This window comes from Panthera onca, chromosome A3 (genome assembly GCF_046562875.1).
Source record: "Panthera onca isolate mPanOnc1 chromosome A3, mPanOnc1 haplotype 2, whole genome shotgun sequence".
Taxonomy (NCBI): Eukaryota; Metazoa; Chordata; class Mammalia; order Carnivora; family Felidae; genus Panthera; species Panthera onca.
Window position 1 is genome coordinate 129749424 of NC_138341.1, and position 12633 is coordinate 129762056.

General features: G+C 52.8%; 1 protein-coding gene across 3 annotated transcripts in view; it reads right to left on the reverse strand.

Annotated features, from left to right (window-relative positions):
- ATP9A (ATPase phospholipid transporting 9A) overlaps positions 1-12633 on the reverse strand; it is a 130420-nt gene that overhangs the window by 4817 nt on the left and 112970 nt on the right. For all 3 annotated transcript variants that reach the window (XM_078443946.2, XM_078443947.2, XM_078443948.2), the window contains exons 20-27: positions 11781-11870; positions 11520-11664; positions 10631-10695; positions 9002-9157; positions 5403-5467; positions 3482-3590; positions 2812-2869; positions 824-1027 (exon numbers count right to left, since the gene is read on the reverse strand). In XM_078443946.2, the coding sequence (XP_078300072.1) occupies positions 824-1027; positions 2812-2869; positions 3482-3590; positions 5403-5467; positions 9002-9157; positions 10631-10695; positions 11520-11664; positions 11781-11870 (892 nt within the window). The remainder of the gene's footprint in view (positions 1-823; positions 1028-2811; positions 2870-3481; positions 3591-5402; positions 5468-9001; positions 9158-10630; positions 10696-11519; positions 11665-11780; positions 11871-12633) is intronic.

Genomic DNA, 12633 nt, shown 5'->3' on the forward strand with positions numbered 1-12633 from the left:
CTGAGGGCGGTGCAGAGCGGGAACCGGGTGGCCTAGGGGGCTTCCACTGAGGGACGGACGCCCCCTTCCGCTGCAGGACAGCGAGCCCGCGGTCTGGAGGGTTTTGAGAGAGCAGAGCACAGCCCGCAGCCTTCCTCAGTAGTGGAGTGGACACCACTTCCGGGGCACAGATGGGGAGCGTGTGGCTGGCACGGGCCACGGTCCCACCCGTGCGTCTGCCCAGCCGGCCCCGTGACAGCTTCCTGAGGGCAGAGCTCGCCACCCCCAAGCCACTGAGTACACAGTAGGTGTTCACAAAAACGCATTCTGAGAGACTCTCAGGACAAGTGTGAAACTAAGACTTCAGTAACCGGACGTTCCTTTTACCTCGACCAAAACCTTATGGAGCGTTTGCTGATGAACATGAGACCTGATCAGAGACGCCTTCAGGGGAAGGTGGAGTTTCTTAACCTACTGATCCTGCAGGACTTACCATTTATTCATGAACAAAACCTGGATGTCCGACATGCATTCGCCCCCCAGAGCCCGGCACTTTGCCCGGCTCCCTCGAGAAACCTACCAGGCCTCTGTCGAATTCAACGGAACCCCCTCCGAAGTCACTTAGTGCAGTGTGTTTTCAAAAGGAAACACTCCATTGACATTGTGCCCACCAGCCTCTGTTCCGGGAAGCTGATCCACAGGTGCTATCTGCCCCACTGGGACACCAGTAAGAAAATGGGGGCAGCTGAGTGCCAAGGCCAGCTGGACAAAGACCCCAGGATGAGCGCTGGGCAGGGGGCCCCTGGACCTCACTGCCCGGCTTCAGCCACAGAGCGGGTCTTACCGATGAACTCGTGGAGGAACACCAGGGAGGCGATGTAGCAGGCCAGACTGAGCAGCTCGGCCACGGTCATGAGCCAGTGCCATGTCTGGATGGTCAGGGCCACCATGAGCAGCTCCGTGAGGATCAGCGACGTGAAGGAAATGGCCACGATGTGCACGAACTCGGACTCGAACAGCAGCAGGGCCCCGTACATGATGGTGCTCCCTGCGAAGGCAGACAGAGCCGGTGTCCCCGCACAGCCCTGCCTGCCCGCAGCTGCCGCCCCTCCCGCTCCCCTCCAGAGCCCCCTCGGCCTGGGCTCCTTTTCCTTTATTTTCCATTTAGACATGAAAGATGGCACTTGCTAAATGAGGTTGATGAGTGGTGCTTTATGGAGGCTTTAAAGAGGTGTCTCCTTCTGATTTCCTATTTTCTCTTTGGACCTTACGTCATAAGGAGTCTATAATTGCAGGGGAGAAGAAAGAGAGAGAGACAGAGGGAGAGACAGAGGGAAGGAGGGAAGGGGAGAAATGGAAAGGGGAAAAAAACAAAATGGGCTAAATGGGTGAGGGGCACTAAGAAAGACACTTGGGATGAGCACCGGGTGTTATACATAGAGGATGACCACTGGAATGTACTCCTGAAATCATCATTGCACTAGATGCTAACTAACTTGGATGTAAATTGAAAAAAAAAGATGGGTGGGGTGCCTGGGTGGCTCAGTCGGTTAAGCATCCGACTTCAGCCAGGTCACGATCTCGCGGTCCGCGGGTTCGAGCCCCGCGTCGGGCTCTGGGCTGATGGCTCAGAGCCTGGAGCCTGCTTCCGATTCTGTGTTTCCCTCTCTCTCTGCCCCTCCCCCGTTCATGCTCTGTCTCTCTCTGTCTCAAAAATAAATAAACGTTAAAAAATTTTAAAAAAAAGATGGTCAATCTTAAGTCATGTGTTGTTTTACGCCCTAACGCCCACAACACACACACACACACACACACACACACACACACACACACACACAATGCCAGAGGTAACCCAGAGACACTCAGAGCATCCTGTACCTATAAGGAGGCAAGAAAGGAAAGTGGGAGAGGGAACGGATACGTGTTTTTCTAGCACAGCAGAAAAGCAGAGAGATGGTGCTCACACACAGCTCAAATATCCGACAGCACAAGAATATTACACAGAGGCAGGGCCAGGAGATGCTCAACCCCAAAACTCCTCAAGCGACAGCCCATCGTGCCAGGGGTTCAGGATGAAGGGGTGAAATGGGGCTTCAGTGCTCCTGATTTATGAACTTTTACATACAAAAGGTGGCTGCAAAAATCAATGCGTATATTATACTTTGATGTACTTCTTAAAAATCCTCCCCCTGATTTTTTTTTTTACTGATAATTTAACTTCCTGCCAACAATTTTAACAGTATCTACACCTATTGGTTGCACACGACATCAGTAAGACCACCCCCCACAACACACAATGTATATTTGTAAAGTAGACGTCTGTACCTGGGCAGACGTAGATGGACATTAAGACCACTGCACAATCACATATATTATAAAACACGCATACAAACAGAAATAAACACCAACAGGGGTTTTGGTATTTTCTCCTCCTACACTTAAAAGTCATCCTACAAAGTCTCTCTGCAGTCTGAGAGACCCTCCCTGGAGGCCAGTGAAGCAGACACATTTCTCAAAAACTATAAGGACCTCAGAAAAAGTATCAGAACATTCCAGAAAGCGACCGCTTTTTGTCACAGTGGCTCGCACACCCCAGCAGGTGGTGATTGGTGTTCGTTGTATTTTTCTCTGAGTCTGTCTCCTGAAGCAGACAGCACCTCCTCACAGATCTATCACCGTGCTGAATGTTCTGGTCCTTACAAAATGCCGGGTAGGGCCCCCTTGGGGTGCACCGTCCCACCCCTTAACCAAGTTTCAGGGTTCCAGCTTCTTCGTGTTCTACAGACAACAGAACCCCCAGCATAACCCCACAGCTGGTGTGACATTTCTCACCTTGATAGATGCTAATCAAAACCCATATTAAGAAGGTCTTGTAGGACAACGGTCTTCCCTAAACGAGAGAACGAGAAAGAGCAGGTTATGGTGTGTGGCTCACCCAGGGTGTCAGCTGCCCCAAGCTTCCCTGCCACCAACAAGGCAACCTGCCTGTTTTCATCAAAAAAAAAAAAAAGCGTCTCGCACATGTCTGGACACGTTTGAGAAATTACACGTTTAAAAGACAATTGATATTCGGTGGGAATAAATCTGCCCTTCAGTAAAACTCCTGGAAGACAAATAAACGAAATCACACACACACACACACACACACACACGCTTTTTAGAAGCATACACCAAAATGCTTCCAGGAGCCTCAGTGGCAGAATGGAACTGTCAGGGGCTCTTTTTTTTTTTTTTTTTTTTTTTTAAGTTTTTGGTTGGTTAGTTGAAGTTTTCAGTTTACATATTACTGTACAGTTTAACATTCTCTAGGAGCATACATATGGCTTTTTTAAGAAAAAAGAATGTAAAACCGCACTCCTTCCTCTCAAGGAAGCCGCCACCAGCTCAAATCGTCGAAATCCGTGTGTTCAAACCGGAAATGGAGGGTCTGCGTGAAATGAAAGTAGGGAGAGAGGGAGAAAGAAGCGGAAGGAGGAGGAAGGGAAGGAGGAGTTCACTGAACCTTGAGAAGATCCTTGTAGAGCTCAGGATACAGCATGGCAACTTCTGACTTCACATCTTTGTCCAGGACCAGAGAGAATACGGGAAACATGGTGTAAATGGTGGAGTACCTGGGGGAGAAAAATCGCCGCAAGTGAGACGGGCCGATGGAAAGGGAACAGTCTGCTTCTCCGGCCTCTGGAGCCCCATTCCCATGCACTTCTTCAGGAACTACTCACTAAGTGCCCATCACGGGCCAGGGCTGCTTTAAGGACTGGAGCTTCAGATGAGAAACAGAACATCTGCCCTCGGAGAGCTGTCCTGCCCATCTGTGAGCCAACAAAGTCGGTAAACTACACTGCAATGGGAGGAGAGGGAAAGAGCCGTGGGGGTGGTATGATTTTTTAGAGTGGGTGCCCAAAGGATGTGACAGTTGAGTAAACACCCATAAAAGGTGAGAGGCAGCCATGCCCAAATGAAGGGAAGGGCATCCCAGGCGGAGAGAACAGCACGTGCAAAGGCCCTGAGGCGAGGACCCGTTTGAAGGACAGCAAGGCAGCCAGTATAGCTGGAGCCGAGCGAGTGAGGGGGAGAGAGGAGATGGGAACTGAGGGTGGCGAGGGGTCCGCGGCGGGCCACACGGAACACATTTCGGGGAGCCCCTACGTTCTGGCAGGTTCTTTCGTTCTTCTGGGACCTGACAAAGGACAGTCCACTTTTCCAGTTAGAGGCAGGCATGGGGCGCCTGGGTGGCTCAGTTGGTTAAGCGGCCGACTTCGGCTCAGGTCATGATCTCAGAGTCCGTGGGTTCGAGCCCCGCGTCAGGATCTGTGCTGACAGCTCAGAGCCTGGAGCCTGTTTCAGATTCTGTGTCTCCCTCTCTCTGACCCTCCCCCGTTCGTGCCCTGTCTCTGTCTCAAAAATAGACATTAAAAAAAATTTTTTTTAATAAAAAATAAAAATTAAAAAAAAAAAAAAAGAAGCAGGCAGAATTCTTTGTGAGACTCTCCCCTGGGACCAGCCAGCCTTTCTGTGCTTCCTGCCTCCTTACAACCAGGCGTGTGCCCTACACACGTCTCTATCTAGGACACGTGTCACCCAATCCACCTACCTGGGTGACTTAAACACTGAGAACATTCTCTGAAGGATCAAAAGGAACGTCATGAGTTCCGAGTCAGGAATGGGGGTGGAGCCGATGGCAGCAAATGTCCACGTGACCCCTGTCTGACAGGTCACTGGCACACAGCAGTCAGGCTCTGCTAGGGACATCTCCCAGGACAGCAAGGCTCTGGCCCGCCCGACAGACCCAGCAGCAGGACATTCTACCGGGTCCACGACAGGGAGGGTACTTTCCAGACCCATCTTTCCCCTTTTTCTAAGACCCCAGTGGAATCACGGAGTCTGGGAACCTTCGATCTTGCTTTGGTCGCCATCACCAATAAGCTCGGACGGTCATGGGCAAGCATTCTCCCCCCTCCAGGTCCAAACCGCCGAGTGCTGTGAACCACAAGCCCACCGAGCTCCACTTTCTCAGTCTGGGTATAGGCTGAGCCATTCAAAAATAAAAATCCGGGGCGCCTGGGGGGCTCCGTCGGTTGGGCATCCAACTTCGGCTCGGGTCATGATCTCACATTTGGGGGTTTGAGCCCCGTGTGGGGCTCTGTGCTGACGCCTCAGAGCCTGGAGCCTGTTTCAGATTCTATGTCTCCCTCTCTCTCTGCCCCTCCCCTACTCGTGCTCTGTCTCTGTCTCAAAAATAAAATTAAAAAAAAAAAAAAAAAAAAAAAAAAAAAAACATTACAAATAAAAATCCAAGTTAGGTTCTCAACTACATCCCGGGCAACTCAGGGGCTGCACGGTCGAGACACAATGTTTCTTCTCTCCTCTGTGGTATGTTAGGGAGGTTTCATAAAAAGTTAATAACCCTGCCTAGCTTTCCTTACCCAATGATGAGGAATCCTTGGTAGAGAGGAACCGATGCAAAGTAAAACACAGAGGAAAAGACAGCCTGTGCCAACGAGAAAGGAAGATGTTACCAAAAATCATTGACAAAGGCCCTACCTACCTTTATACAATAACAACACCCCACCCTTAACGTACCGCAAGCTTTACTGACACAGTTGTGAGTGCTTTCAGTAAATCAGCTCATTTAACAATTATAACCACCTCATGAGACAGGTACTGTTGTCATCAACCCCTATTTACAGAGGAGAAGAGTAAGGCACAGAGAGGTTAAGTGACTCGCCTACAATCACACAGCTCACGAGGGATAGAGCCAGGAGTCGTTCCCAGGTAGTTTAGCTCCAGAGACCATGCTCAGCCCCCTTGTGAACACTGAGTTACACAGGCTACACCCAGGGGCGCTCTCTCCGTGACCTCTGTGAATCTCCAGAACCACCCATGAGATCAAGTCCTAGTATCACCTGCCTTTCACAGACGGGGAATCTGAGCAGGTAACCTTCACTGCAGGGTTAAACCCAGCTCTGTCTCCAGAGCCCGCGCTCCTGACAGCTCAGAAGCACCGCCTCTCTGGGCATGCGCCCAAGAAACAAGTTAGCAGAGGTATGGAAACAGACATAGAGACACCTGCGCCATGAGGATGGGCACCCGTTACCCCGGAGGGCGGGGTTACAGACAAGGCTTCCCTTCTCACATGACACCTTTTACAATTTTGGGAAATTTTTACGAAGAGCCCACAAGCAGGGACACCTTTGCAATTAGACAAGAGCAGCATTTCCAAACCTTTACTGAAATGTCTACTTCCTGGTTTGGAAAATATTAGCTACTGGCAGTGAAAAACAGGCTGGGGAGATAAAATCTGACTTGATGCTCTGTTAGGTCCTTCTCTGGACACCTACAGGCTAACAGAAGGAAAGTGGCCTCAAAGCGAATTCCTGTGAGCGGAAAACCAAAAAGAGGCCGGCAACAGCTGAAGGCTTTTCAAAGACTAAGGACAAGAGGCGGAGGCAGGCTGGCCATCAGCAAGGGTATCTCACTGGAGGCATCTCCCCGTCAGCACCCGCTCTGGGTGCTGACCTGGCACGGAGCTCCAAATGCAGGTGCCACCCGGGACCACGGTCCTGGGCAGCCCCAACTGCACCCCCTGGTCATATTTCAGAACTGAGAGGTGAAAGCCACCTTTCAAATGACTTTTCACCCAGGCTGGGCCATGGCACAGAAAGGACGTTTATAAAAAAGTCAAGAATCTGATGCGTAGTTTTGCAAATCAAGGTCAAGAGCCTCCTTCCCCTAAAAGGGCCTGGCTGGCCAAAAGCCTTCTTCATCTTGGAGAGAACACTTTAGGGAAAATAAACCACTGTGGCCACATCTATCAAAGAGAACAACGTCAAAGTGCAGTCCTAACAGGGACTTGCTCTTAGCCAATCACTTTCAGCACAGTGGACAGGGGTGAACGCATTTTCCCACAGCACAAAGAACAATTTCTCATCCTGGAATTTTTTTCTAAACTGAGGCTCATAGTAACATACAGACATTGCTGAAGTCAGCTCATCCAGGCCAGCTTTTGTGTGCATGGCCACGGACAAGCTGATTAATCTTCCAGTGATTAAATCATAGTAATATCCAGTGTGATTCATGAGCTAACATAAATTAAAAGCACAGATGTGGTCTGGGGCGCCTGGGTGGGTCCGGGAGCTAAGCGTCCGACTCTTGATTTCCGCTCAGGTCATGATCTCACGGTTCATGGGTTCGAGCCCCGCATCAGGGCTCCGTGCTGTCAGTGCGGAACCTGCTTGGGATTCTCTCTCTCCCTCCCTGGTTTGCATCTCTCTCTCCCTTTCTCTCCGCCCCTCCCTGGTTTGCAGGCTGTGCGTGCGCTCTTTCTTTCAATAAATAAATAAATAAACTTAAAAAAAAAAAAGTACAGTACAGATATGGTCTGATGAATCATAACAGCTATTTTGATCATGTTGATAAAAATCACTTGAAGGCTTCTACGCTCTCAAATGCAACAGATACTGAAAACATAAAATCAGGGGCACCTGGGTGGCTCAGCTGGTTCAGTGTCCGACTTCGGCTCAGGTCATATCTCGCAGTTCATGAGTCCGAGCCCTACACCGGGCTCTGTGCTGATGGCTCAGAGCCCAGAGCCCGATTCAGATTCTGTGTCTCCCTCTCTCTCTGCTCCTCCCCTGCTCATGCACTCTCTCTCTCTCAAAAATAAACATTTAAAAAATTCAAAAAGTTTTTAAAAAAGAAAAAGGAGGGAGGGGAGGCCTCATGTGCACTTACTTGGAAAGGCAGGATGTCTTTTATGTTGTGATTAAGCTCCTTTCCCACAGATTAAAATGTCCCCTTACCGTACACATCTTCCTGTTTTGTTTTGATTAACAGCGGTAAGGATGCCTTCAGCACTCGATGCCTTAGAAAACTCTGCTTCTCAAAGTGGCCTTGGCCGAGAGGCAAGACACATCTTACCATCCCCATGTCACAAACGGAAGACTGAGGCCCAGAGGGGGAAAGTGACTTGCTCGAAGTCTCAGAGACACATCGTGGGGGGGTCAGAAAGGGAGGTGGGTGCCAAGACACATCGCCCCTATGTTCTCTCCGCTTAATGGGGGTGTTTTCACTTAAGTGTCCACGGAGGAGAATCAGTCAATAGTGTTTCAACACCCAGAATAGTTTCTTTCCCACCCTTTGGCCTTCCTCCCAGTATGCACTTAATCGCTGCAGCCTGATGACAGATGTTCAAAGGAGCTGGGGAGACAGGAGGTGGGAAAATACTCTAGAATCTTTTTGTGAGAAAAAGATGGGCGCAAGACGTTATTCCCGAGAAGATGAACAATCGCGGTAATGAAGCTCCACTCCCACCTGGGATGGCGGGAGGCAGAACTGTGATATCAGACACCCCCCAGGGCCATGCGCCACACCGCCCCACCTGGGAGCCCCCGCAAGCGGAGGCAGCACCGGCCTCCCCGCATCGAGGGCACCCAAGGAGACACCGTGATGAAGAACACGGGCTCTGGAATCCCGGCGCCAATGCAGTCTAAACCCCCGAGGGACCCTGCCGCACGTTTCTCCCCCTCAATTAGCCTCAGACTCCCCATCTGTAAAATGGGCGCAGGCGACTGTGAGGACCGCGTGAGCCACTTGCATGGTGAACACTGAGCCTGATGCCCAGGGTACAGGAAGTGCTCCAGAAAAGCAAGTTATTCTTCGGTGGTTCTTCTCTGCTGGCCCTTATTTTTGCATTTGGAAAAGCCAGGACCAGCACTGACCTCTCTGCATTTTTCTCTCTGGCTAACTGATCATAACACCTCTGGGCATTTACACCGCATCTCCTTTATGCCAAGCGCTGGGCAGGCACTGGTGCTCGTGCCTGCATCCGCTCCCCCGCAGCAAGGATGGCCCGCACCGTCTACCGGGGGAAGGATCTGTGACAATCCAAGGTCAACCCGGTTTGGGATTTAAACTCGCCGGGTGGGAAAAATAATGAAGTCAAGAAAGAAAGAAACCGGCCAGGTGGGGTAACGGCTCCAAAGCACAGCCTCGTTCCCGGGCTTTCTCCAGGACGGCCACCCACCTGCATGGTGCTGATGCAGAGGCTTCTGTGAATCACGAACTGGCTGAGGGCAGCTGACCGCTTGTAGCTGTTCCGGCCGTGCACCATCAGCAACCGGCCCAGGTGCTTGAACTGGGTGATGGAGAAGTCTGCAGCCAGGGAAGCCTGTTTTCCTTCCTAAAATCCAATAAAATTGGGCACCGTCAGGAGCACCGGAGGTCAAGGCGAACACATTTTTTTCTCTTTTAATTGAAAAAAGCAAGACGTTGTAAGGTGATCTTTGGAAAACTTCAATAAAGAGCTTCTTTGGTTTCACGCTGTACTCGGTTGGTGGTCCAAGACTAAATCTGATTTAAAAAGAGGAATGTATTTAAATAAAAAACATTCTGAACCACAGATCGTGATAATTCGGAGGTCAAATGGATCTGTGTATCAGAAGCAAAGAATCCTCAGAGACAGGCACTCAGACCCTCGAAGCGAGATGGAAGCCTGGGGTGGGTGGGGGGCTGAGGCTACTAACGATTCCAAACGGAACATTCCTGAGCGTGCAACTTTGCACATTCGTAGAAGTGCCACCGTGGAATGGAATTCTCTAAGGGGCCACACCTGCGTTAAAAGGGCCCGTTCCAGGAACATCTCAAAGATCACCGAATCCTGCAACTTCGAATAACTGCCAACTGGATGAGCACCACAAAACCAGAAAGGGTGGAGAGAAGAAAAATTTTAAAGCGTATGCGTCAGCCCAATCCGTGAAGCTATGGGACCGAACGCACAGGACAGCGCCTCCGGCCCTCCCTCGGGGCCTCTGGACTCTTACTTCACACACAGTTCCGACAAGCCTGGTAACCAATGTTACCCGTAGCCATTTAGAGGTCACAACTCAGGACAGAGCCAACTCTGCGGGACAAGCACACGCGTGACAAGGACAGGAAACAAGAACTGCGTCACGGCACACGAGCTTCGGGAGACACTGCAGCTGCCGAGGCCTCTGAGCCACACACCGTGTCACCTCCCTCCACGACCCCCCGGACGTTAGCACGGGGCGTGGCGACCGATGCTTTTACGGACGCCGCAGCCAGCACGCAAAAGCCTGAAGTGCATTCACTGTGCCCCAACAACACAGCAAAACACTCTTTCCTTTGTTTTTTTTTTTTTCAACGTTTTTTATTTATTTTTGGGACAGAGAGAGACAGAGCATGAACAGGGGAGGGGCAGAGAGAGAGGGAGACGCAGAATCGGAAACAGGCTCCAGGCTCTGAGCCACCAGCCCAGAGCCCGACGCGGGGCTCGAACTCACGGACCGCGAGATCGTGACCTGGCTGAAGTCGGACGCCCAACCGACTGCGCCACCCAGGCGCCCCTTTCCTTTGTTTTTAATTCAAGTTTTGACACACGGAAAACCAGCATCGTCGTCCGTAAGATACGGTGACACGGACCTCCGACCCCCAGGTAATAACGCCAGGCCATTCCGTGACGTGGCTCCTTACGCTTCGTCGTCCTGATCTCGAGTTTTCAGAAGCGTCAGAGCTGTGTGTCGAGGGCAAAAGAAACTCCCGCGAGGAGGCAGAGCAGCCCTCGCACGGCAGCCCCACCCCCAGCACCCACCCCTCCACGGCCAGCAGCACCCCACCCCCCACAGCCCGCACTCACCTTCCCCTCGACCCCCACACCGCAGTCGGATTCCTGAATCATACTGACGTCATTGCCTCCGTCACCTGTCGGCCACACGGGCCGGAGAGAAAAGCCGGGAAATTGGGCGGAGGTGAGAAGCGGGACCCCGACACGTCATTCTTACTTTGAAGACGCGCGCCTCTCGCCTCTCGCCGAGGGCTCGCTAAGCGTCTCTTCCGCGCGGCTCCACGTAATTGCTCCGACACCCCCCAGTCTCACAGGCGGAGGAGCTGAGCGTCAAGAGGGACACCGGGTGACTGGCCAGAGTCCGGCCGCCGAGCGGCAGCGGGGGGGGGGGGGGGGGCCGTGTCCACGCCTCACCGCTGTCTACGACCACCACACCCCTGCCTGTGGGGCGCGCGGGCCCCACATCACATCGGCAGCAGTGACCCACGCTGCACTTGCTCAACGCACACCGTGCCCTGTCGTGAGCGCTCTCTGAATCCACCCCTTTCCACCCTCCCCACTGGATGAGTGCTTATTACCCCATCCGACCAACGGGCAGACCGAGGCTCGGACGGGCGCCCAGCGAGTAAAACCAGCTCGGACTGGGAACCCGGGTCCCCTCCTCGGCTGTGCGGCCTCCAGCCCTCGGCTGTGCTGCCTCCTGCATCACTAGCAAAGGAGGAGCAAGCCATGGAGGAAAGCCCTAGAACACGCTTATCGACTCTAACCCAGAGGGAAACACTAAAAAAAATAATCATCATAATCATATGAATTCCGGAGCCCACGTCGGCTGGGGGAAAGGATCACGACCCGAGCGACACGGCCCGGGGAATGCGAGTTGCAGCAGGGTCCCCGTTACCCTTACAAAGCGAATCCACGTGCCGGCGGGACGGGGCCGGTGGGGGGCGGGGGCGGCACCTACCGACTGCACAGGTGAGCTTCCCCGTGCGTTCCTGGAGCAGGCGCACGATCTGGGCCTTCTGGGTGGGGGTGCAGCGGCAGCAGACGACAGCCGGGCACTGGCAGGCCAGCTCCATGAACTCGTACTCGTAGTACTTGAGGCAAATCTGGGAGGGGAAGGCGGGGGGGGGGGGGGGGTGTCAACCAAGGCCGCGGCCCCAGCAAAGCAGGGAGGGGCGCGCGCTCCCCGGGAGAGCCCGGCCGGCGGGGGCCCCGCACCCACCTCCAGGGAGTCCCCCGAGATGACCAGGGCGCAGTCATGCTTCCTGCGGAAAGCGTTCAGCTCGAGGTGGGCCTCACTCCGGTTGGTCACCTAGAAGGGAACACAGGCGTGGAGGGGGCCCCGCTCTCCGGAGACGGAAGAACAACAAACAGCGGCTTCCTGAAGCCGGTCCGGAGACAATGGCCACCCCAGCCACGGACCCCTGCCCCTCCCCTGCCGGCAGACCCAGAGCCAAATTCAATCCTGTCTGTTATGATTCTGTGGGAATCGGGAGGGCCTGTGCACCAACGATCACCTTGCATTTCCCCCAGGACGGCTGTGACCCACAGCATAAAAACAGGAGCTAAAAATGACTGTACTTTCATTGAGTGCCAGGCACCGCGCTAAGCACTTTTCGTGGATCGTCCCCACTGACCTCGCCCAGCAACCCTACAAGGTGCGGATGGCCACGGCTGGACTCTACACGTAAGGGAACAAAAGCGTGGCGAGCTGTGTGAGCCCCTCTAAAGCCACACACCCAGGGGGCCGTGGGGCAGGCGTCAGCAGCCAGGCATCTGGCAGGGTGGCCAACTTTTCTGTACTAGACCAGATGTCAAACAGGCTCTGTGGACCCTACCATGTTCGTCAAAACTACTCAACTCTGCTGCCGTGGCATCAAAGCGGCCAGAGGCAATAGGTGAAAACAAACGGGCACATCTGTGTGCCAATAAAACTTTATTTACAAAAGCAGACGGTCACACAGGCTGGCACCTGTAACCCCTAACTATACAGAATGCATAGAATACAGAATATAAAGAACATATAGTCTGTCCTTGTTATTTCCAGTAGCTACACTCTAGGAAGTCACTGTGAA